Below are 26,215 nucleotides of genomic sequence, written 5' to 3'. Positions count from 1 at the left end.
CACCGCGCGTCGTTGATCAGGTTTCTTTTTTGCTGACGGAATTGAGTTTCTCCGCAAATACAAGTCCGATAAATGTTGGGTTGAAGCAGAACGACTGACCTACTAGCGGCCGTAATACGGCGCGACTCTTTCCTTCTTAAATCGATCTTAATCGTTAAGGTTAATTGTTCCTGGCACGAGGCCGAGAATAAAAATCGCGAGCGCCTCTTGGACGACTCCGGGGCCAACGACTCGTCTTTATTTTATTGTTATCGTCCCGATCTCTTCGACGGATGTTGGCAGAATTCGAAGTGGAATTTCTGCGACTTCGCTGTTTCATTGCGCCAAGGATCGTGTGTAATTCGGCGCGCGTCGTTCGAAATCATGCGACGCGCGCATTATCGATGTAGACATTTAGCGAGCGAACAATCAGATTTCGACGCTCGCAAATTTATGTCGCTTATAATTACAAACGAATTAGACACAGTCTTGCGCCCCCGATTGATGTATTGACTATCGATTTTAATCTTAATCAGCGGCTCACTCGCGAGACAAGATATACGATCGTCACGGGACAGTGTGCAAATAATTATAGGCAATGTACGGACGATCAACGACGTCCAATATTTGCGATAGATTTACCTCACTGGCTACTAGTTACATACGCGTTCGTACGTCAGGTACAATTGTCAATTGCTCTCACGTCACGGATATTTGCTCGTGAATAATTAATGAGATTCTCTTCCGAGCGCCGGGGCGCGTGCACGGATTTAGATATTTCAAGATAACGCGGCTTGACAAATTACTTCGTGCCGCGTTTGGCCAATTTTTCTTTCCTCCTATTCGGGACAAAAGTCGCATATCGGTATCTCAATTTTGTTTAAAACGTTGCACGAGAATCAAAATGAGATGCGCGCGGTAAAAAAAAAAGCAAACAAGATGCACAATTTTGTTTTATTGCACTTTAAATTATTGCGTATATTTCATAGATGTTTTATATCGCCTGTTTTTTTTATTTTTTTTTATTCTACTCTCTTGTGAAGTATCAGTTACGCGTTCGGTGCGTTATAATACAAAACGAAAGAAAAAGATTTATAATCTTTCCGTCGATAGCTTCAAATCTACGGTGACTATCTGACATCGCTACCGCACGCGGTAGTTATCCTGAGATAAAGTTCTGCTTGAGAAGACGGAAATTCCTAACACTTCCCATGATACTCAAGAAGATGTTACGCGCGTACGAAGCACTTCAGCCGACCATTTTGTTAGTTTCCTTCGTGGCTGCCTCGAATTAAACTGAAAGTGCGGCTTCAGTATGATGCTTACGAGTGGTCGAAGCGCAATTTAAGCTCGAAGGAAACTTAAACTTTAAGGAACAGCAACGCAACTGGTAAGAGTCTTATATGCTCTTTGTGAGCACACTAAGCGTACAGTGAGTAAAGAAAGATGAGTCTTCTTAAGAGTAGCTTCGTACATTAAGACCCAATCTGACTGATAACATATTCGGGGGGAACTGCATTTTAAGTAAGTACTTCGCGAAGAATTGTTACAGAAGTGTGTGCGATCACGCAGGTTAAATCACGCTCAGTTTTACGGAAATAAAGCAAACGTTAATTTTTTTTTTTTTTTTTAATATTTCTCGAAAAAATCTCATTAATTTAAATATCAAAATCAGCTGCGCAATTGATCTCTGGTCTATCTATCCCATCTGTTCGTTCCGTATAACGAAGTCATCTGCGATAAGAATCGTTTCCCTCCCTCGGGAGTGTTTGAGCATCCGAGAAGGATGCTGCGTATTAAGAAGAAGCCGAGATTGATGGAATATTGCGATGCAAAAAGACTCGTGGAAGCGTTTAACTAATTAATCGAGCGCAAGATAAATTGCATTGAAATTCGCGCGATTAGCGAAAATAATCTGTCTCGCTAATTTAATTAGTCGGGTGAAAGATACAAGAATTTACCGAACGGAAATTTGCGGAAAATGCAGAAATGGATATAGGTATAGCAAACTGTGTGTCGACTTTACGATCGAGCGAATATGGTCGAGAGTCTTTCCCGGAGGACACTTTAGGCCCCTTTCGTGATAACTCCGTTGAATCCATTATCACAGTTGAACGCAAACGGGCACACCGCACCGCGATGTGCACATACGTTTTCTTATATTACGCGACATATTTCTCAGCGTTGGTATACACGCGCAATATTTGCTCGGGGCGTTGCGCTCGGGCACGGGTCGGTTATTATTTAACAGACCGGCGCAATGTATCGCGCATTTTGACACTCTGCCGGCCCGTTTTTGTGAAATACGATTGTAAGATCCGCGTGGCGCCATTTTTCGCGTTACCAAGCAAATTTTTTTTCTACAGTTCGGCGCGGTAACAATAATATTCATTCCGTGCAACATAGACTAACATTTTAATGAAATTTACATTTTATGGAGTTTATATTATTACTATCATAAATATTATTATATTATTTATTATATATTATAATTTATTATGTATGTATTACACAAATATACAAATCTCGCGTATTTTAATCCTCCTGTATAAAAAAATTCATTTGGACGCGCGAAGTGCGCGTTTTGATATCAAATATATCGCATCCATTGTTGCCTCTTTTCCGCGTTGTCGATAGATTGGTTGATCGAGTCGAGTCGAGTCGAATTGAATCGATAAGATCGAGAGAGTAAATAATGACAGAAAAGCGATTTTGACAGTTCATTGTATACGTGGAGAAAATTAAAAACGTGACTAAAGTAAAGTCACGAGAGAGGAAAGAGTAGAAAAACAACACGTGACTAAAGCAACGTGACCGTAATTTATATTATATATAACATTGAATAATATATATTGTACATATATTTATAATATTATACTTTATATTGTATTATATGTATTATATACACATACTACAGTAAGGTCACTGACCTCGGTCGCGTGACCTTGGCGGAGTCACTGACCTAGGCCGCGCGACCTTGGCGGGGTCATTGACCTCGGCCGCGCGACCTTGGGGGGAGGGTCACTGACCTCAGCCGCGCGACCTTGGGGGGGAGGGTCACTGACTTCGGCCGCGCGACCTTGGCTGGATCATTGACTTTAGTTACGTGATTACGGTATATATATATACATATATATATGTGTGTTGTGCGTGTATTATATGTAGATATAGAATATTATATATAATATATATGACATTTTCTTGTTTACTCTTCTCTCTGTCACGTGACTTTAGTCACGTGTTGTTTTTCCACTTTTCTCTCTCATTATTTTTTGATTTTGATTTTCATGCGTTATTTCTGATATCTCTCTAATGTGTATTACATGGTTTGGAAAACGTATATACTGTTATGTCGCAGTGACAAGTTGTGTTCACTGACACAACATGTTAAAATAAAAATATTAATAGCGTGCCCGTAGCGCGCGCCTGTGCTGTGCTAGTAATATTAATAATGTGTACCACACACAAGTACCGCGTGAAAAGATCGAACATGCAAATCGCCGATAAAACTCAACGGTATTACTATTTGGCATGTCAGTAATTTAATTAACCGTTTTTCAAAAATAATTTCCGCAAAATAAGTTTCTTCTTACTTGAGATACTTAAGTGAAATATTCGGAGCCGCTCGGCGCGGCGGGGGAATTTAATTATCTGATAGTCAACCGATCTATCTCTGTGTCCCCCTCGCGGAAATATATGTGCCTTCACCCCGTGCGGTTGAATTCGGACCGGAAGTGAGTTGCACCGCCGCCACCCTGCTTCTTTCTCCGTGGAAATAGGAAAAATTTTTATTTTGTCTCTCCGTCCCGCGCGGATAGATTATCTGTATGTAATTGATCGTCGTGAAATATTGCATTATCGAGCGCGCCGACTTCTGTGATACGACGTTATTAATGGATGCTTCGCAAAAACGGCAACGAGTTGATATTTATTTGACGTTTGTTTGAGAAGAACAAAAAAAAAAAAAAAAAAACAAAACAAATTCTGCAAATACATTTTTATGAATCGCGTTGTAACGTGTGCGCGTTTAAATGTAATAATGTTGTTCAAATAGAACGTACCGGGAGATAAAACTGTGAAAAGAATTTGCTCATATTCATTGACCGGAAATCGACGCCTCCCAATCGTATCTCACCTCTCCCAACGCGAGAATACTCGTCGTTCTCGTTTTATTCTTTGCCGGGAGATTCGTTTGGTAACTGATCACTCCCCTGAAAATATTGCATCCTGATCAACGGGGTCAGATAGCTGGCTGTGACTCATACAGATCGTTTATTGCACCGTATGTTGGAATTGGAAAAGAGAATTGCCGAAGTAACTCTGCCAGTATGTGATAGTGGCGATATATCTTATCACGCGATGTTTCCGTCAGAATTACTTTTTGCTTATTTAAATATAGAAAAAGAATGAGAGAGAAAGAGAGAGAGAGAGTGAGAGAAAGTGAAGTAAAAAAGATATCTAATATGAAACGGTATCTAATAAACTTGTTTTGCATGTTTTCAAATTTTTGCACACATTTTGCGGTGCTTTTTGTTCTAATTTATTTAGAACATTTCTCCCGTCTCCTTGGAGATCAGGCAAATACGCTTGTGAAGTAATTTTGATAAAACAATTAACGTTTTCTTTGAACTTGATGTCTGTGTGTTGAGTTGAAATGTTAAGGGAAAGCAAACAAGACTAATTTCCGTCGTTGTAAACGTCACGAGCAAAAACGTCTTACCGGGTATTTGGCCCGATGACAACGAGTCTCAAGGAATAAATAATTACGCCAGAATCGCACCTGACATTTTACCCGCATTTTCCCTTCTCCGGACTACATCAACCCGTCACCCGTTGAAATATTTTCCATTTAATTTGCGGAGAGAAACCGGAACACACTCACGTTCTTCTCTCAAAAACGTAGGTCTGTACACATAATGCGCGCGCGCGCGCGCGCACAACGACAAAGTCAAACGACGAGGTCGAAGTTTCATTTGTCCATTGATGTCGCGACGTCGTTCGCTGTTACTGACGCGCTCAATTGAACACGTTCATGGCTTTATACGCGAATACACAGTTAATGATCCAGCAGTTCGCGGAGTGTTATATCGCCGGGGCCGTTAACATATCCGTCTGTCCGCATACGTGTGGATATACAACTATCGTCGGTGTCTTCCGATTAGCGAAACGACGCTGGATGTATAAATTTTACAGCCGGGTGAACATTTCCCAGCGTATCACACGAAAGAGAGAGAGAGAGAGAGAGAAACGGGGGCGGGAACACAGAGAGTAAAATATTCGATGCACATGTCGCGATGTTTTTTCACGAAGATTACTTTGACGAAGTTCACACGCGATGTAGATACGTAAAAACCTCTGTGCAAAAAACAAAAACACACACACACACCAAAGAAAAACTCGAAAAAAAAAAAAATAAATAAACAAATAAAATTTGCGAACAGACGCGCGAATTACATTTTATATATTATTTTCTGTCGCAATGCGACTTCTCATTTTCCGGGAATTCGCAAGGAGGACACGAGATACAAGCGTATAAGTTCCACACGAGGGTGTATTCAACATATCAGCACATATACATGCGCGCAACGTAGATCGAAGTACGGCGGGGATTGCCAAATCGATATACTAAACGGGTTTAACGGGGCAGGAATAATTAGGATGTTGGCACCGAGCCCGAGAGCGAAGCAGAACAGATTCGAGTTGAGGAAGGGTCAGTGCTCGTGCACTACCTATTACACGCGTTGCCACCCACGACTCGGCTTGTGTGTTACATCGTGTGTTCCGTACTAAATATTGAGCAACACGCCTTCAAGCGTCTCACTAACTATGCTAAAAGGTCTTTCTGCGCGGAGATATTTTCGATGCATATTGCCAACGGGGGAATTTATTCATTCATTCGTCGCGTGATAAAAATAAAAAAAAGAGAGAGAAAAAGAGAGAGGAGGAGAATAAGAAAAGTTTTCGCAAACACGTATAAGTGACTTTTTACAGAGTGGTTACTTTTCTAATTTTTTCGTTTTTTTTTTTTTTTTTTCAGGCATTTTCTTTCCAGTTCTGCGTTTTCAACGGGCAGTGAGCGGCGAACGAAATTGCCAATATTTTTGAGTTGCCAATATTTAGCGCACCACGTTTTGTTTCAGTAGAAAAGACACGGGGGCCGCGTGTCTAGCCATTATAGAATTGGTAGGTTTGCCGGCCAATTCTGCTTCTGTGTTGCAACACACAACGACACTGTTCAAATATTAGGTGTAGATATACCGAAAAGAGGATTTATATGTCCATTTGAGAAATTACAAATATCATCCTCAACGTGTTTTTTTTGTGTTTTTTTTTCTTTTTTTTTTTTACATTACGGACACGCACGCTATCGAGTGACGTTTGCAGTTTGCAATGTGTCAAATGTATAAAACGTACGACGCTGCACCGTCAGCGGGAGCTGCATCAATCGCTTAGCAAATGACAGGTGGTCGATCGTAAAACTGCGAGTATTATAAAGTGTACAGATTTATATGATCACCCCCGTGATATCCCGATTGCGGCCGCACGTTTCGCCTCGCATAGAAAATTCAGCGTTAAAAAAAATAAAGAGAGAGAGAGAGAGAGAGATTATAAACCCGACGGCGAGATATAACGACTCATGCGAATTTCATCGATACGCGAAAATGTGCGAATCGACGCAGCTGCGGCGCACACGTTGACGCTGTTAATCAGCGCACGTTAAACACTTCCAATGGCGAGTCATTGTTTGGCGCATTCAACGAGCAAGTTTTTTCAATTTTTGAGGTCGCGTTATTTAACAGTGCGTTACGTTCCAATTAAACGAGAGAGGACTCATTGCGAGAACAAAACGCGTGCGACACGTTTATACTTTACTCGCGTAATCATGAATATTGCACCCTCGGATTGTGCGTCGCGTCGATTTTTTTTTTTTTTTTTTTTTTTTTTTTTTGGACATGTACGCTAGGCCGACGTTTTATTAAATGAGTCCACTTGAATGTTACATGTATACATATATATTGTTTTAAAACATCGTTTTGCTGATGAATGTATGCTTGTTCACAGTTTTACGCTATTAGCAGTTTAATTTGCACGAGAGAGAACGTTTTTTTGCAAAACTTAATAAATAAATTTGAAAAAAATACCGTCGAGAAGTTGCCGGGCGAATGTGCTAAATTAAAAGTACAATATGTAACTATAATTATTTACATTACATAATTATTTACATTACATAATTACTTTACAATATGTAATATAATTAATCACGTTTTTTGGGGGAGGGGAGGAGGAGAGAGAAAGGATAGGAGGAGAGAAACTCGCAGCTTAGCGAACATAAATCAATTTGTGCTCTCCTGAGCTGTTGAATAAATTTTGGAGTCTAAAGAAGATTTATATTTCAAGTCGCGCAGTCTTGGAAGTAAACAACATGTGATATCGGGGACAGAATAAATTAAGCAGTTCAAGAAACTCCCGGGGTTGCATATACCGCGAGAGTCTGTGCGAGATTTTGAACCCTCCCGACTACATTTTGAAACTTCCTCTCTTATCGTAGCCGGTGACGTATAATCGACACGGCATTTACATAAACGCATCGAGCAAGGTGCAGCCAGCTGAAATAAATTGAACTCTCCACCAACCTCTCGCCCGGGGATTGAATTTCCTTGGACCCGTTATTTCGATTATCTCTTACCTGTATATTTACACGTGTTACTCGCGGGGATTATCGGGTTTTTATGATATCAATCGACGAGTCGATCAATTTCTTTTTTTTGTTTGCACCCGCGTCACCGTCTATTTCGCGCGCGCGCGCGCTTGCTCGCGCAGAGTTCACCTATTGCCGAACAATTTCCGTTCCTGGTTAACGGATCGCGACAAGCGAACTGCGAACCGCCATAGATTGCATTTAGCGAACCATTTCGCGTTGAAAGAGCGAAAGGAAAGAAAAAAAAAAAAAAAGGAAACGGTAATATGGAAAAAACGTTTTTCCTCGGTGCTCAAAATGAATCCCCGCTCGCGGACGGGAAAACCCGCTTCCAAGACTGTACGCGGGAATTACTTACCATAAATTATTATTGGAATACGCTCCGCGAAATCTACATACTATATTCCGATTAACCCGTTTCACATCTCGCGTTTCGATTTTGCCTTAACATAAACGATGTGTGATCATTTTAATTTCGAATACGCGATTTACGCGAACACACATTGCTTTACGCAATTTCTTCCTTAATTACGTGTGTGTGTGTATACATAATACATTATCAGTCATTCGTATTCGTTCTGCGAAAAAATTTGCGAAAGGATCGCGTTAACGTAAAGATGTCACGAACACCTTGTGGACGAACTTCTTGGTCCTGTACCAAAATATCGACCGGTAATATCTTCACGAGCGACTACGCGGGCACATCAAGATGTCTATCGGTTCGAAGTGAAATGTTACGTTATTATTTTTCTGGTGCCGCGCCAGAGATAGAGAAAGCTTGCGAATCTCTCGCGCGGAGAAGCGCGTTGAAAATTTGTCCCGCCAAAAATTTGATTTCTGTATCAAAAACTGCGCGCTTGCATGAGCGACCGAATTTAATGTTTCCTCGTCGTTGTCAACTTTTGTGTTCTGCGAGCGCGGCGTGATGTCGTAGCGGGACGAAACAAAATGTTGTTTAAAAACACGATAAATATTTGAGTTTGGGCGCCGAATCAAAAATCTCGATTCTGCGTGCTTATACAAAAGTGCGCTCGAGGCGATGACAACGGAAACGCACGTGTTTGCAATCGGCAAGGGCAATTAAATTGCGGACGCGCAAACTACGTTTATTGTTTCAACATCTATTTAATGTTCGCCGGTCAGGTATATCAGGTATATATACGCTTTAATTGGCCGGTCTGTAAAGCGGAGCGCGCGCGCGTTTTAGAAGGCAATCAAATTTTACGACCGCCATCCCGCTATCTATCCCGCAATTTATTTTATGAAAGTGATCCCCCCGGCGTAAGTTTTACGCCCGACTGGATCGCTCATTGTATCGAGAATAAAAATTTATTGACGCGCGGAGATGTCCAGAGTATTAAATGTCAGAAGAACAGATGTGGGGGGAGAGAGGAGACTCTCTCTCTCTTTGGGAGAAAAGTCGTCGGATTATCTGAAGCTTTTACGAGACAGAAATGGAACGTATATGTTCGTTTCTTCTTTTTTGTGTTTTGTATTTATTTTGTAGTATACGACGACGAGATGTTGCAGCACTTACATCCGCGCGAGCGAGAAAGAGAGAGAGAGAGAGAAAACACAACATGCGCGCGGGAAACACAACGTTAGTTTATGCCACTCCGCACTTCTACTTGTCTCACGCGCGCCTTTAAGAGTCGGTGTTTAATTCGTTTCCTCGCACTTCACTTCCTTCCATTTTAATGTCCCCGGAGTTTCCGGAATTTAGTTACACGCGAAGTTACAATACTACCCGTTACTCCGCGTCGACGAACAAAGAGAGGAGAGGAGTTGGAGAAGGGAGCCGGGAAATGAATGCGAAAAGATTTTCAGACTTACAAGAAACGGCCGCCCCTCTTATTAATCGTTAACACGATGAAGTGCACGGTGAGTTTCTCTCTCTTTCTTCACTTCTCTCTCTCTCTCTCCCTCTCTCTCTCTCTTTCTTTCTTTCTTTTTTCCACATCAATTCTTTGTCGCTTTATACTTTGCGCTCGTGCGGCGGCGGCTGGAGATCTTCGGCTTTCATCTCGGTACAATTTCTTTTTTCTTGCTCCATCAGCCGCGCCGTTCGTACAGCGCGATGCGCTTTTACGTCGTGGCAATTCATCCTTACCTCCACTAACGCGACCGAGCAAGATCGAGCGTCTCCCGTTCTACGGACACAAGTATCGCTTTCGCAAAAAAGTAACTCGAAAATGAAAAATCGAGTGTCGTCGGACTTGACGTGTTATTTTCCCGAAGAACAGAGGACACGAAATGTGTCAGAGAGACACAATACCGCAACGATAATTATGTAGACACGCGTCGTAAGTGACGTGCAAGCGAAAAGCTCCCATTAAAGGGAGCTTAAAGATATGCGAATAATAGGGGTAGTTTAACGTAATAAACTGAATCTCTTTCTGTATCGCTCTTTTCCCATTGTGCTTCTTACGATCTTCTCGCGAACAAATTGCGAGGAGTATATAAGGTATTATCGCGAGGGAAAATATTTGCGCGTGAATTTATAAAGGACGGGGCACCCCCTCGCGCGCGAAATCAAACGGAAATCGATGTTTCTTATCCGAGAAGATTACGAAAATGAATATTTAAGACGAACTTGAGCGAACGCGATTGACTTGATGTGTTCCAGTTTCGAGTCGCGCGCGCGACATTTCGTCGAATCGATAAAGCACGTCCGGAAATCTATTTGCGGCGCCGAGAATTACGAAAATAATTAAGCGGCAAGTATAAGGTACAACTAAAACAACATTTGTTTCAATTAAAGAGTCTGCTTTTTTTTTTCCCCCAACAATCGGAGAGAAGAGCGTTTGTTTGTGAAATAAAAGAAAAAATAAATAAATAAATTAGTAGCGAAGGAGTCGGTCGGTGCGCAAACTCGGCAATAAAAAAGGTCCGGAGAAAGCGTTCGGGGTAGAGGCGGGCGGGAGAAGAGGAAAGAGCAAAGCGAATGCCGATACAAAAGAAGCGCGCGTCGCTCACAGGACGTCGCGCGATGCGACGAGCTCGCTTCAAATGAATGTCTTTTAATTAAACGGGAACAAGAATTTGCAAAACGTGACGTAGAGCACACCCGACCCGGGTGTTTTAACTTTCGGATGCTGTGCGACGCGCGCGGCGACGAGCAGCATTTTTACCCCGCGCGCGGTGGTGCGCGCACCGAGAGAGCATTGTGCACGACTCGTGTACAACGGCTGAAAGACGCCGGCCACCTGCTTTAATACGTTTCTATATGTAGAGAGAGAGAACGGAGCATTCCACGTAGCCATCATAACGTAAGGCACGGCCTCGCCATAATAAAACGTCAGAGAAAAGCCCGGTACGAAACGATCTCCCTTTCGAGCCACTCTGCGCTAAAATAGACGTAACCCAGTTTGAAAGTGCAGCATGAAAAAAATAGCTGCGCACATTTGACCCATGACTCGGTCGCCGACATCGAGGATGACGGCGTTCGTAACAAAAAGTGTCTTGTATTTCGGTTTTTTTTCTTTTTTTTTCCTCTCTCTCTCTCGTTCGACAATTTTCACGAGGAGGATATCGCGCGCGGTCGCGTTCGCGTCGATTAATCATGCGAAACTTCTCCATTGAAAAGTGACGCTTTCACACGACGATGACTTGTAAAGTAACCGAACATCCGGCCGGCGGATAAAATTAATCGCGCGAATGCATCAATTCCTCGAAACGACGGGGAAAGGGGGAGGGAAGGGGGAGGGGAGACGTGCGATCAATCGATTAGCGATGTAGCACCCGACGCCAATGGACGCGGACAAATTTACATTCTGTCGTCGTCGACGGCGCGAAAACGAGAAGCGGAAGGAACGGCCGAATAAAAGAGGCAGAAAAAGAGTTTGAGCGTATGCGCGCGAGCGTGCGCTGAAATATTTAAGGCACCAGTCTTTGTTTAGAGTCCTGTGCGAGAGAGAAGAGAGATAGATAGAGAAAGAGATAGAATAGAATAGACCGAGAGAGAGAGAGAGAGAGAGAGAGAGAGAGAGAGAGAGAGAGAGAGAGGGAAAGGACGTGATTTGAAGGTGAGTGATTGACAGCGCGCTCGGCAGTTTGCGCATTAGGGAGCGAAAGTGGTGGGCCGAACGCAGCGGAAGCGGGAGATAATGGAACGCGTGTTCGCGTTACGGCGATGTCATAAATCGGGACGCGCGTTCGTCCCGTGTAAATCATGTTTTATATGCTAAACCAGAATTGCATCGCGTGTACATACATATACGCTTGTTAGCATGCATTTACAGCGAGCCAGAATCTTTTCGTTAAAATCTGTATGTACATACGTACTTTTGCCTCTCAACGTACGTTTTTTTGTTGACAAAAAAAGTTACAACAAAAATATATCGTATTGAAAGAAAAATTTCAGCGTTTTATAATTTCTGTGTCATATCTAATTCCGCTTCTCTCACACTCGGTCGTGAATCGCATAGTTTATCTTTACATCGTATTGCACTCCGAAACGGCGAAATAGTCAGCATGTACGCAGTCCGGCGAGCAAAATATATGTTTACCTATTTCGCCAATTTTATACATGAGTTTTCGTATAACGCGCGAACCATTTCCTCCGCGTTTTATACGAAAGTTTACTTTCCGTATACTTTCTGAACTGGATTTTCTCGTCGCGTTTTGAAAAAATACGACGCGACGTACAATACATATCTCGCGCGTGGTTAATTAACGCACTGGCGCAAATTAATTTTTGAAGGAATTAAATTCTTATTTATTTGTTTATGCCGCAAAAACGTGATTTGAAAAATCCGACAGTCTCGATGTGAACATTTGTATTTATTATTACTTTTCAACATTTGTAGGATTTAGTTTTTCGTTATCTTTTTTTCGCGTACTTTTGCATGAAGATTTGTTTCGGCTTTTGTCAGCTCGATGACGTCCAGTCTTCACGGGAGAAGAGCGGGGAGGGGAATTGCATAAATCTGTCAGGACGGATTAGCTGGGGAAATTGTACGCACGTTCTTCCGCATGAAAAGACGATAAATATCAATCAGTGGAAGCGCAAACTCTTCCACGTGGTTATTGAATTAATCCGCGCGTTGTCATAAAGAGCGGCGAGCCGCGCGCGAATTATAAATGTTTAAGGCATTTCGGGAAACGAGAGAGAGAGAAAGAGAGAAAGAGAGAGAGAGAGAAAGAGAGATTGTGCGCGAACAAGCTCGTCAAATTCAGACCCGCGCGCGAAGTGAAGAGGAAAGACGCGTATTTGGCACGCGGTTTCCATTTTGCGCGGTCTCGTGATCACATAGAACGCCGACCGACTATGGCCAGAGCGCGCGCGCTCTCACGAACAATGAATTTCAGACGCTCCGTTGACGCACTCTGTTCGACTATTTCATGGCTGACTATGTTCCGGACGTGAGACATATTGCCGTCCTCGACGGACGGATTTCAATTTTATGTTCGCGCCGGCCAGACACGCATCAGCGAATTCCCGAAAAGCGCGACAGAGATATCGGTCGGCCGAAATCGTCCGCCGGTTTCTGTCACACAAAAGGAAGGAGCGCCCGAGAGAGAGAGAGAGAGAGAGAGAGAGATTTTTGGTATTGTTAACGCGTCATAAAATTGAGACACGATTCGCACGAGCGTTCACAATCGCAAGCGTTTGCACGCGTTTCTATTTTCATAACTTTTTTCTTGCTATATCGCTTTTCTGTCACGTTGGCGCAATATTTTGCGCAACAAAATATAATTGGATTAAAGACAGAATTATATGTAGTTAAAACAACGAGGCATTAAAGGAGAGAGACAGAGACAGAGAAAAGAGAGAAATATTCATGAGAGATACTCGTGTGTGTGTGTGTGTGTGTGTATGCATGTGTCGCTCTGTTCGTACTTGTAATGTGTGTTAATCGTTCGCATGACACGAGACGGTCTGTTAAGCGCAAAGCGCGAGCACACGGTTGCTTGATTAAGCACACGATGAACTTGTGAGCATTGTTATCGTGCGGTCGCAACGCGACTGTTAACATTTCGTGGGAGGTCGAGACACGCGCGCACACACAGACACATGCGTTTGTTCGACATGCGTGTGTGAGAGAAAGCGTGCGCGCAACAAGAAGAGCGGCGGCTTTGATCGCCGTGTAACGATCTGCCCGAACTGTTCGCCAAATATAAGCAAATTGATAATCTCCATTAATCTCTTTTTTACTGTCCTGGAGCATCAGCGGAACAATCGCGCGTTCCCGGCAAGAAGCGAAACTTTCGGAGACACGATTCAGTCATTAGCGAGCGCGCTATCATTCGACCTTCTCTCGTCTCAACGTCAATTCAATTCCCAATTTTTTTTCATTTTGCCAATATGCGTAGTTTTTTGCGGGGTAAAGTGTATTACCGCAAAGTTCCCCTCTCTCTCTCTCTCTCTCTCTCTCTCTCTCTCTCTCTCTCTCTCTCTCGCGCGCGCGCGAGCGCAAAAGATTTAACGCGCGTTATTTTCACGCAGTTTCGTGTTGATTGAAAAAAAAGAAGTTGAGATTTAATCTTGCGTTTCTTTATCTCGCGAATACATTGAAATTGTGTGTACTTTGAAACGTGGTTTATATTAGAAAACAAAAAAAAAAAAAAAAAAAAAAACACCGAGCGTAATTGCAGCAAAAACACAAGAATACCGAGTATGAATCAGATCGCGGGAATAATTCCTTTCTTCTTCGAGGAGGAGGAAACTGAAAAAAAGGGGAGAGGGGACTGAAAAAACTCTCGCGGTGAAGTCGCGATAATCCAATTGGCGGCGAACAAAAGAAGAACGCGGGTGTAATGGCGAAATAGAAAAATATCGGCGGCGTCGTAACAAAGTGGAGGTGGATTTCGAAGAAAGATTAAAGAGAGGATTTTGTAAGTAGACGCGAGAATTTGCTCCTGGTCTGTCGGAGAGCGGGGACAGGAACGGGGGGGAGGAGGGAGGGAAGGGTTTCACGACGGCGGCTTTGTCGGGGCGAATTCTTGCGGTTTCGAAGCAATTACCTTGACTGAACGCTAACGACGGTTCGTAAATCAGGATAGGATGGAACAGCAGCTATTCTATCGACGGGGTGAACACCGGGGCGGTGGTCATCACTTTAAGCGAAGGCGTTAAATCTCATTTTCAAATACGCGCAATTGCGCATCTCTTGTTTGTTGTTTTTAAGCCGAACGGAACAAAAAAAAAAGTCATTTATTCTTTCGCGGATTTTCGAAACAACTTTCGAAAATTCGCTCAGCACCCTTACGCAGCAAATTTATCGCTATTCTATCAAACATACGTTGTTTTGCTCCTCTCCATATCCTTCCGATGCAGCTGACATAAATTCTCATCGGCTGGCAAGGTGCCAAGGCGCTATAGGTTCGCGAAGATGCGCGCGATATAGGCGCACAACACTCGAACTTTCATCGTAATCCCATTGTGTCTCGTTACTCGATTTTCGGATCCTCTTAACTTTTTCGTCCACTCTCTTCTCTCTCTCTCTCTCTCTTTCTAGTAGCAAGTTAAAAGCGTTTTTTTTTTTTCACGCGAATATGTATAATAAAATGTTCGCGCTTTGTAGTAATAAAAGCGCGAACGTGACCGTCTCTACGAATGAAAACGGACAAACGGTGGATCGATCGATCTTTGTACACACGACAATTGTAACCTAATGCAAAATGCGCGTGCAATTGTAGGTTCGACAAAGTGGCCGATGGCAGGACTCATCCGATAGAAACTCGTCGGATTTAGAGGATCCAATGACGCTTTGTCATTAAAGTCATTACGTCATCCGTCAATAGGTGGGTTTCTAAGCCTTGCTGGATTCGCAATTCAATGGGCAACAAAGCCACATTTACCGATTGTAGTACCCGCCTCACAATAACCAGCTATGCAGAAACGTTTGAATGGCGACAATGTACGACTATACGGTCCGTGGACAGAGTAGCCGTGAATTTCCATCGTATGGCCGTTAGCGACTTGACTCAAACTTATCAAGTTAAAAAACCTCATACACAATTGATTGGTTTTACTTGTCGCGTGACACACGCGCGTCACGGACGGAGTAATCAAGTTTTCAAACAAATCGGCTGGTCTCTTCGTGTTCTCCCACGATTTCCTGACGTTTCCCAATAATAAACGTTGATGTAGCTCTCAACGACGTTCCTCAGTTTTCCTCGCCGGTTCGTCTGACTGGTCTGGCAAATGGCGCATTTGCATACATACAGTTACCGGCGCGCGGTGTAAGAAAATTTTGCCAATATTAAAATGTCTTCCCCTCTCTCTCTCTCTCTCTCTCTCGCAATGCTAATGAAGCTAATCTTCACTCGCCATAATAATATTGCTTTAATTATACATACACCCGGAACTCGGGGGAAGAAGAGGCGAACAAGAGCGCCGCGGGGGGAATATCAAATCGATGCACGCGATTCGAAAGATTTTCAATGTCGGAAGAGTTTTAATTGCCCATCTCTCTCCTTCCCTCCCTCGGTCTTCCGCACTGTAACGGATTACACGCGTTTTCGCGGTGTCACGTGCATGTACCGCCGACCGGGTCGTCCCGCGCGCGCGTAGAAACAAAAGGCCGCGGTGATGGATGGGTTCCAGACGACTGAAGCGGTATGCCTGGCTTTTCTGTTTCAGGTGGCATGGCTGCGGGTGGACACGCAAACCATCCTGACGATAGCCAATCACGTGATAACGAAGAATCACAGAATCGGCGTCACTCACAGCGAGCACAAAACATGGCTGCTGCACATACGCGACGTGCGCGAGAGCGACCGCGGCAACTACATGTGCCAGATAAACACTGACCCGATGAAGAGTCAGATTGGTTATTTGGCGGTTGTAGGTACGTCCCTGTTGTGTGTATGTGTGTATGTGCGCGCGCGCGCTTCTCGCGTGCCGATATTAATATCGAGAGATATTCCGGGGTTTGTGTAGTTTCCGGTAAAAATCGGAGAAACAAAAACACCAGAACCGTAGCTCGTCTTTGTTTTCGCGTTCGAGGTTCGAAGGTGAATCGTTCCCTTCTGATAGCGGGGACAAGCGGTAAAATCAAGTTTTCGGCTTTTGGCTTTGGCATCGCTTTTGAGGGGGCTCCGCCGGTGCTACGCGCGCGCCGCTCTGAAAACCGCTAACCGATAACGCAAACGAAACGCGGTGTGTTTCGCGAAATGGACGCTGGCGTTTTGTTTCTTTCGACCTGACATGTTTGCACATCGCGACGCGGCTTTTGTACGTCGCACTCGTTGCGTTTTTTCTTGTTATTTCAATTTTCGTACGTTATATTTGCACGTTGTCGTTTATTTATTTATTTTTTCTTTTTTTTTTGCGTTTTCCGCGAAACCAACGTGTGTGTGTGTGATATCGTTGCAAAGCAAATATTCGTTGCGAGGTTCAATTATGAAAATTCTCATCCCGTTAGTTCCGCCGGATATCTTGGATTATCCCACGAGTACGGATATGGTGGTGAGAGAGGGTAGCAACGTCTCGATGCGTTGCGAAGCAACAGGGTTTCCGAAGCCCACCATCATGTGGAAAAGGGAAGACGGCGAGCAGATTGTTCTCGGAAATAATCAGAAAGGTAAACTACTCAAAAACTGTCTTCTATGTGTGCGTGTGTGTGTGTCTGTGTATATATGTGTGTTTTCGCGCGCGCAAGAGAAGCTCTTGATGGTTTTGCTAATAAAATAGTTTAGCAGTCGTTGTCTTTAATAATCCTTTGCGGCGAAATGACTTTAATCACGTCGTATAAATTATACTCATTATTCCGCTGCGAACATCTTATCTTCTCTGTGGCTCTCTCTCTTGATTAACATTCCTTTGCGAGGAAATATTTTAATTTTATATTAAATTAAAATAAAGTAAATTAAGTAAGAGTTTATATAAAACATATATAAACACGTGTTAGATCTGATGATTTTTCACGCCAAATTTCGATTGCTCTTCGATATTCGTCGAATTTTTTCTTGCGCGACAGATTCTATTTTCCATAATTCGCGCGCGTAAAGCGTCAGGTGGCGCGAAAAAATTCTTCGACTCCCGGGCTCCTCTTTTCCCGACTCGATCTCGACTTACTTATTTTATTCGCATCGCTCATCCCGAAAATCGCCGTAAGGAAAAGCCTCAGCTCGTGCGAGCTAGGGCGAACGCGCGCAGCTGAAACACCGGATTCACTCAACGGCGCGCGGTGACGACGATTTATCATTCACCGCCTCTCTCTCTCGGACTTTATTCAGCTGACTACGTTGCGTGATGCAATTGCATTCGAAGCTGCCGATGCGACCGTGTCGGGTGTGATGTCAAAGTGAAATATGCGTTTCAGCCCTTATGCGTCTCGCACAATAACGGGCCAAGGAAAATCGAGCGATTCCAGTTCGCACCTGTTCGAACAACGCCGCGCGCGACTTTATTCCGCCGGAGGGGGCAACAATAACAATTTATCATCCTTTTGTCTTTCAAACTTATTGAGCCGTCCCGCCTCTCCATGCAGTTCCGTTAAATATTTGCACCCCTTTGTTGCGCACTTTATGCACCTGTCCCCACTGTAGAGAACCCGCAATAATTTATGGGGGCACGCGACGATTCTTTTCGTCCAGGCCCCTCTTCTCCCCCTCCTCTCCTTCCCCTCGTCATGGCGCTTTTTTTTTTTTACAGTTTGACCTTGTTCCCCGCAGAGACGAACGCCGCGCGCTCGTTTTAGCACAACGTAATTTATTCTTTAAACTAACCATCTGGTTTGGCAAACTTTTTATGCAAATATTTATGCGATTTGTCTCTCGTCTGCTTAAAAGTAATATAACCAAGTTCGGAAATTCAATTTGCAATGTACATAGTTCTCTCTACACAGATTAAATAATGGAGCTAATTTTGTCTGAGAAATGACTTTTGGTGACAAATCGAGATTTTTTTTTTTTTTTTTTTCTAGTCCAACTCGATTAAAATTGTTATTTGTCCTAGAAAAGACACAAAAGACCGATAAAAAGGTCACAAGTGACAGTTGAAACTGTCAATTGTACTAAAGTAGAATTTTGAAATTTAGTTTTAATTAATATCGATCGTGTACGTATTCTTAGATACAACACGTACACACGCACGCAGAGTAAAAGATATAGGTTAAATTCAGTAAAAGATAGGGTTAAATTTGAACTTGTTTAACAACGCGAAATTACAAATTTATTAATCACTATATATATATATATATATATATATATACACATATATATATATATATATATATATATGTTATTACAACACAATACCACGCGCATCTCTCGAATTAATCTCAAAGTACTCCGCTCTTTGTTATTGTTGTTTCGTTGTATTTGTAATGATCTGTCGCGCGCGACGCTCTTTTAATTTTTCATCCCGTTTACAGCCGCGTGCTAATGTCGTTTAAATACACCGCTTGTTCATAATGATTCGCTGACGTTGATACAATATCTATTTATTATCCCTATTGTTTCTGAAATTTATTGAAGCGTCGTTTTGCATAATGTCGTTTTGCTGACAGCGAAAATATTTATTCCGCTACGCGTGCAGTTTATTCGCTCAGCGCTTCATTTAACATCATCTGCCAACCGTTACGAATGTCGCGCGCTGTCGAAATTTATTACGCCTTTCGTTTATTACATTTGTATTTCGCTCATTGTTTCGCGCTTGTTGTAATTTGTTTGTTATCAAAATCGAGCAATGTATTTAATTTTTTGTTTAATAAAAACGCTTTGCTTAATCAAATTCTTTCGCATCTTTCTCTCGTTTCGCGTTTCGCGCGCGCGCGCGCGCATTCGTTTCCGGTTTTTGTATAGTTTCCTCTCCTCGCTCATTTCTCAAGAACACCCCGGGATTCATCTTCGGTATCATGACAGTTTATGTATGCGTGCGCAGTTTTCTCCTCTTCCTTTAACTTTCTCAATTTTTTAGTCAATAAGTGGTAAGTTTCTTCTTTCCCGAGCTTCTCCCATCTTTTTGTTTAACTTACGAACGTGTGCGCTTCTACTCTTTTGCGACCATGAAAACTCTCTCTTTCTCTCTCCCTTTTTATCTTTCTCTCTGAGGAACTTCTCTGTGTCTCGTGCTCGGTTTATTTCCATTTCAATCTTTACTCTCTCTCTCTCTCTTTTTCTCTCTTTCTCTGTGTATATACTCGAACGCTTCCATCGTCTTTTCCGTTTTATTTCCCGAAGTCGGACGTATATGTATTCTCTCTGTGGATTTTCCGCGATATATTTCCAACGCGCGCGTACGTTCCGCTTTAATTCGCAAGTATGACTGGTTCCCTGACCGCCGCGCGTCTTTCTTCTGCTTCCATTTTCCACGTTTTCCGTGTCCCTCCGACTTCTTTATCGTTCCGGTATTGTTTCCGGCGCTCCATACTTTAATTAACGAATTCCTTCTCTTCCTTTCCTTCCACTTCTCATTTTTTTTTTCGCTCGCGTGCCTCGCAGTTTCTCCTGCTTCCTCGCGATTACCGCGACCCTTCTTTTTTTTTTTTTTCGCTTTCGAAAGTCTCTCTCTCTCTCTCTCTCTTTCTTTTTCTCCGCTCTCTTATCCCGGGCTCTTTTTCTCACGGCAATCACGAACAGTCACGACAATCCACTCTTTCCAGACGCGCTCTCCGAACTTCTCGCGCGTCCTGCCATCTTTTTTCGCTCACGAGCACTTTCCGCTCTTCTGGAACGACCTCTTTCGCTCATGAGCGAACGACCCGGAGACTCTTCTCTTCTTCGCTTTTCGTTCACGCACTCACTTCTTCTCTCACGGACACGCGGTCTCGCGGTCCGTGTGTATGCGCGAACGAAATCCCAAATAAACCGGCAAACCTATTTTGCCGGAAACTGTCCGCAAATACTAACGGGAAAATAAAGTTTCGCTGGTTGCGGCGCGGAGTAGTAGCGCGAAGTTTCGGGAGAAGAGAATCTCTGTGTCGACGATCGCTGCGGCAGGATACTTTCCAGTCTCTGCACTTTTCCGAGCTCCGCCGAAAACTTGGCCGAGATTCTATCGGCTGGTATCTGGCGCACGCGCGCACTTTTTTTTTTTTTTTTTTAATTTATACGCCGATAAAATATTTATAGCTTGTTTTGAAAGTTTCGAATCTTCGGGCGAGATTGTACGAGCGCAGCGGCGAAAAACAAACGCGCGCTTGTACATACCTAGATATTTGATACTCGTGCGGGGTAGAAGCGCAGCGCGCGATCATTACATATCGTAAATCATTGGAAAGTTAATCCCGCATATGCATTCATATGTGCACATAGCGATTTTCGTAAATATACTCGTGTATATCGTTATTAATTACGTGCTATGTCTCTGTGTTCATAAATAATGAGATTGCGTAATCGATTCCGCGTTGCCGAAGGTGACAATTTATACCTTCCGCGCTAATTCCGAAAGCGCCGCGAAACGACACACAGGTATACCCCCGGTAGTCGCGAAATATTCGTCGAATGATTCAACCGCGGCCGATTTAATTAACCTTATTTTAGTCGAAAGAGCCGCGTTGGCGCTTAATTACGAAAAATCTCCGGTTACAAGAGGAAAACGTAAAATTTAGAATCTATTAAACGTGTAGTTCGCGTTATCGTTTCTTTCTCTATCTCTCTATCTCTCTCTCTTTTTTTCTCTTTAATTTTTTTTCTTCTCATTGCGGCGGCGGCGGCGACGGCGACGGTCGTGTAAATCGGCACTCGCAACTAATTAACTAAAGAGCGCCCGCACGCGGCCGCGGTCTCGACCGTTTACAGCTTATCTCGTATGCAGATGATTTTCAGGTCGAGTCAGCAGGCTCAATAACACAAATCGCCTTGCATAGAGATTAAACGCGACGTCGTTCTCAACGGCTCAAAACCTATTTCATTTCCGCCGAATATGTAACTGAGGAAGTTTTTCTGTTTTTTTTTTGTTTTTTGTTTTTTTTTTTATGAAGAAACGTACGAGCGTCGCTTTTGTTAATCCCTATCGTAAAATATTGTAAATAATACATTGCAAAAACATTGCAGCAGCGTTCGAAGATATAGCGTGACAGTTTATTCGAGTGTACATTCAGCAGACACGAGACGCGCGCGCGCGCGGAGTGCGGTAACGCGAAAGTTAAGAATAACAAGCGAGTTTTAAGCCACACGGAGATGTTCAGTGCCAAGGCTGCGACGAAAGAGCCCGCCGCGCATTCGGCTTGCGTCTTAAAACTTAAGAAATGCAACAGAGCGGACGAGAGAGAGAGAGAGAGAGTCTTGCGCGCGCGATGTCTGCCGGGCGTTTGAGGAGAGGAGAATATTCCTTAAAGTTTTAGATTTTACGGCGGGCGTTTCGCGCGCTGCCACGCGCGACTCTAATCCACATCCGTTAACTTTGCGACTTATGCGAGTGTCTCTCCTCCCAGAGGTTTTCCATCTCCGTCTCTCACGGATGTCACGCATTTTTACGACAAACAGAAACCGCGCCGTCGACGAGCACGTCGTCGACGAATAAAAAGTTCGGTATGTTTAATTAACAGAGAGCGCAGCTGTGCGACGTTTTCGAACCGTTGCGCGGAAAAAAATACGATGAATTCATTGGTATGCAATATTCACGTGGGTTTCCGGTTGGGAGGGAGGAAAAAAATTCTGAATTAAATTGGAATCCGGTTCTCTCTCTTTCCCCCCTCGCTCCACCCCGCGATTATTCAGCAACATAGTTAAATGCAATAATGGATCGTAACTCTAGAAAGCGAACGAAATGGCTTCCGCGTTGCACTTTGAGGAATGCGCAGTCATTGTAATCACTCGTACACGGTAAATGTATTTTCTTGCGGCTGTACGTGCGCGCGCGCGCGTGTACGAAGGGGAAGATGTAGAGTCCGAAGTTACTTGGTGCCCACCAAGAGAGAGAGAGAGAGAGGGAGAGAGGGAGAGAGGGAGAGAGAGAATACATTTATAATATTCGTAACTGAGAGTAAGATGCATGTCGGCAAGAAATCGCCGACAAGTGTTTCTCGCCCGCGAGAAGGAGGTGCGAGGATTGGGTTTTGCGAATGGCGTGTAACGAGACGCGGCGCAATGTTAACGGAGATTAGACCGCGCGCGTGGTAAAAAACGACGGCGCGGTGATTAGTATCGGTTACGCACAAGTAACAAAGCAACGCGGTAGACGTGTATTAATACAAATCCCGATTGCGAATTGAATTTTTTGTCGGACCTGATGAAAATTTCTTGCCGAGACGCGCGCGACGGAGTTCGTCGTGTCTCTCCTCCCAACGTTGTAGTTCGCAACGCGGTTCATGAACGCGCGAGCATGTAACGAAGGAGATTTGTTCGATACGTAATTTTTACGACTGCTATATCACACGCGTGACATTTAGCGATAAGATAGTAATTGTCGGCGTGACACGCGTGATATTTAATCACGCCGAGATCCGGCGGTCATTAATCACTTAGCGATACAACAATTACATTCAGTTCGTGATTTGAATGGCTTAATGGTCGACCATCTGTCGCAGAGAACAACGTCCGAGGACCGGTTCTGGAAATCACGAAGGTGAACAGACTACAGATGGGAGCGTACCTTTGCATCGCGTCCAATGGCGTTCCACCAACAGTCAGCAAGAGAATGAGGCTTGTTGTACATTGTGAGTTATTCACCTCGGCGTATATTTGATTTTTTCTTTTTTTTTTTTTTTTTATTCATTCAGTGCACACACGGATATCTGTGAGATGAAATATCTCCATCTGTGAAAAAAAAAAAAAAAACAAACAAACAAAAAATTCTATGACATTCTTTTCACATTTTTCTCACTGTTCGCAGTTCCGCCAATGATTTGGGTCCCGGATCAATTGGTGGGCGCTATGGTTCGCAAACAAATATCGTTCACTTGCGTGTCCGAAGCTTATCCCAAGTCCATCAATTACTGGACGCGAGGTGGCGTCATTATACCAAACGGTACGTTTATTAAAAAAAAAAAAAAGAAAAAAAACACCTTTCCTTTTCGCGGTTAATAAAAATTCAACTGCGTTCGAAAAATTATCGCGTTATTGCAAACGGGGACTCTCTCGTTGGGAAATGTCGAGAACAAAGAGTCCAAGAGTGGATCTCGGAATTAGCGATAACAATCATTAGAGAGCCGGTCTCTCTATGAGGCCAGCTATGACGGCATTAATTCGATCAATGACAGCGCTAATTCTTCCAGCATCGCCAATTGTAATTGCAATAACTGCGGCTCAATGGCGATGCCACCGCCGTGTGCGTATATATATCGCGCGTTTGCGCCATAATTTAATGAACGGTAATCGAACTGCGCGTCCACCGACATACTTAACCATACTTTACTGACCGACAATACACGGTCAGGACCTGGTTTGCACATCAAATCCATTTACGTCGGCGTTCCGGAATACAAGGATCGCGCAACGAGCGCGTGCAAACGTCCCCGTATAACAGACATATTTGTCGAAATTAAATTTTATTCTCTCTTTATCTCCGGCAACGTGTCGCGCTCGCATCCAAAAAAATTATATTTATTACAGCACAAGCATCTTCCGTTATACAGTTGCAAATCACAGAAAATATCGCCTAATAATTAATCATTTTCCTGTAAAAATTCCAATTCCAAATTGAACATGCCTCTTCAATTATTATTATTATTATTATCATTATTATTAAGCACGTGCTACACACACTCCGTGATTTCTCGCTTAATACGCCGATAGTGTTGTAACGCAATGGTAGCACGTAACGCCCGCCAGATATATAGAGATATCATCTATGTAGCGCGCGAAACGCGCGGCAGACCTGACAATGCACGATGCATCGACGCGACGGCGCGCCATCGAAAAGCAGAGCCGAATGCCGCGCGCGCGCGCGGGTTCGCATGTACGCATAATTATTTTGGATAATGAGACATGACGCGCTGGTTGCGCGAGCGTGTGTATAGCGAGAGCAAGAGCGCACAGTGCGGAGTAATGTACCTTCGGATCCATTAATGCGCACGCGGTCGACCCAGCTTCGAGCCACGCGGGTAAGAACGGGCGACGGCGGCGTCGTCCCGTGTCTGCAGCTGCTAATCGCGCGGCTAATTAGGTTAATTTCGGATCGCTTCTGCCGGCGCACCTGCACAACGAGAGAGAGAGCTTGTGAGAGAATACGCGCGCGCGCGCGCGTGAGCGTTTTGCTGCCTCTCCCTCCGGGGTGATCGATGGCCCGGTGCGATTTCCATTTGCGACGCTCGGGGAGATTAATCTCTGTTTGCCCGGCTACCGAGATTTTTATTTCACAGGCTGGTTTTTGGAGGTGAGAGAGAAAGAGAGAGAGAGAGAGAGAGAGAGAGAATCGGTGACCGATTCGTACGCGATTGGTGAATGGCGTACCGCTTATCCGCGACGGAATCTGAACCTGAATAAACCACGTTAACAACGCGATTGCGGCGAGAAGGGGGCGTGACTTATGGCAATGTCGCTTTTCACCGTCGACGGACAATGCGCGATAAACGGTTTTTAACACAACAATGTACGTGTGAAGATTAGATTGTAGGCGCGCGGCGCGGCGCCTCTCGTGAAAAATGTTTTGAAGTGTATCAATCGCGTATGTTTGTAATCAAATGTGCTCGCGTTTGTGTGTGCAACAATATTGCGCGCAAAAGTTTCTGCGAACATCGCAGAGAGAGAGAGAAAGAGAGAGAGAGAGAGAGCGCGGAAAATATATTAAATTCGAAAGTCGCGTCCAGGTTTGAAAATTTTCCGCGCGGCTCAGCGGAAACTTTCAATCGGAACGAAATGAAAATTCCCATAAACCCGAAAGGCGATCGTTTCGCGGCTTATCTCGCGCCCCATTTCGCGCCCGCAGCAGCCCGGATGGAAAGCATGCGAATTACGAATGGGTTAACTGTCAAGTTATCTCGCATTATATTCCCCCCCGTGTCAACCGCACATGCCCCCCGGTGTTTCGGCGTAACAGTTACGACATGCTTTACGATTTAACGTCCCGCGGATGTGCAGCTGCCCGCTAATGCGAATTCAGCGCGCGTGACCTACACGCGCGATCAGATATCGGGCGGCGCAATGGCCGGTCGCGCGACGCCGTCCCCGTGTCATCATCCTATGTGCGCGCCGATTTTCCCATCGAATCGACCATTCATCGGTAACGCGACACGCGTTGAATAGCCCGCGCTCGATTTTCAAATCGAGTTCGAATATTCGGCTCAGCGAGATTGTTATTCAGAGCGCATTTTGCCGAAAAAAAAAAACAAAAAAAAAGAAAAACGGTTGCCGATAGGGCAAACTGTTGTCCCGTTCTCTCAGAGAAGGAGAAAGAGAGAGAAGTGGTCATTTTTTTTTTGTGTCGACGACGCGATAACGATATATTCGTATACGCGCGTGTATTATTTGCTCGCGGCGAGTTTTAATATACTTGTATGTATTCAAAGTAGCAAATTCTCTGGCTCGTGCACATTCAGTCGTGAAAAGCGATTCACTGGGTCGAAACACCGCAGACGGAGGCGATGCCGCGCGATTACGGGGAAAATCGTGAAACGCGAAAATTACCGCGGTAGAATTCGGACTGAAAGTTGGGCATTTCAAATTTCCGGCTGTAGCGCAAAAAAGAAAAAAAAAAAAAAAAAA

At 44.0% G+C, this 26,215-nt stretch overlaps 1 protein-coding gene across 2 annotated transcripts in view; it reads left to right on the top strand.

Moving 5' to 3' along the window:
* The window catches only part of LOC109852891 (protein amalgam-like), a 136,682-nt gene that overhangs the window by 96,761 nt on the left and 13,706 nt on the right, over nt 1–26,215 (top strand). For both annotated transcript variants that reach the window (XR_002250049.1, XM_020424452.1), the window contains exons 3-6: nt 16,266–16,473; nt 17,050–17,208; nt 23,101–23,229; nt 23,406–23,540. Coding sequence is in view for 1 of the 2 variants with exons in the window: in XM_020424452.1 (XP_020280041.1) it covers nt 16,266–16,473; nt 17,050–17,208; nt 23,101–23,229; nt 23,406–23,540 (631 nt within the window). In the remaining variant the exon portion in view is untranslated. The remainder of the gene's footprint in view (nt 1–16,265; nt 16,474–17,049; nt 17,209–23,100; nt 23,230–23,405; nt 23,541–26,215) is intronic.

This window comes from Pseudomyrmex gracilis, unplaced genomic scaffold, assembly GCF_002006095.1.
Source record: "Pseudomyrmex gracilis isolate BER0280 unplaced genomic scaffold, ASM200609v1 scaffold_39, whole genome shotgun sequence".
NCBI lineage: Eukaryota > Metazoa > Arthropoda > Insecta > Hymenoptera > Formicidae > Pseudomyrmex > Pseudomyrmex gracilis.
The sequence above is the reverse complement of the archived record's forward strand: the minus strand, read 5'-3'. Positions and strand labels throughout refer to the sequence as shown.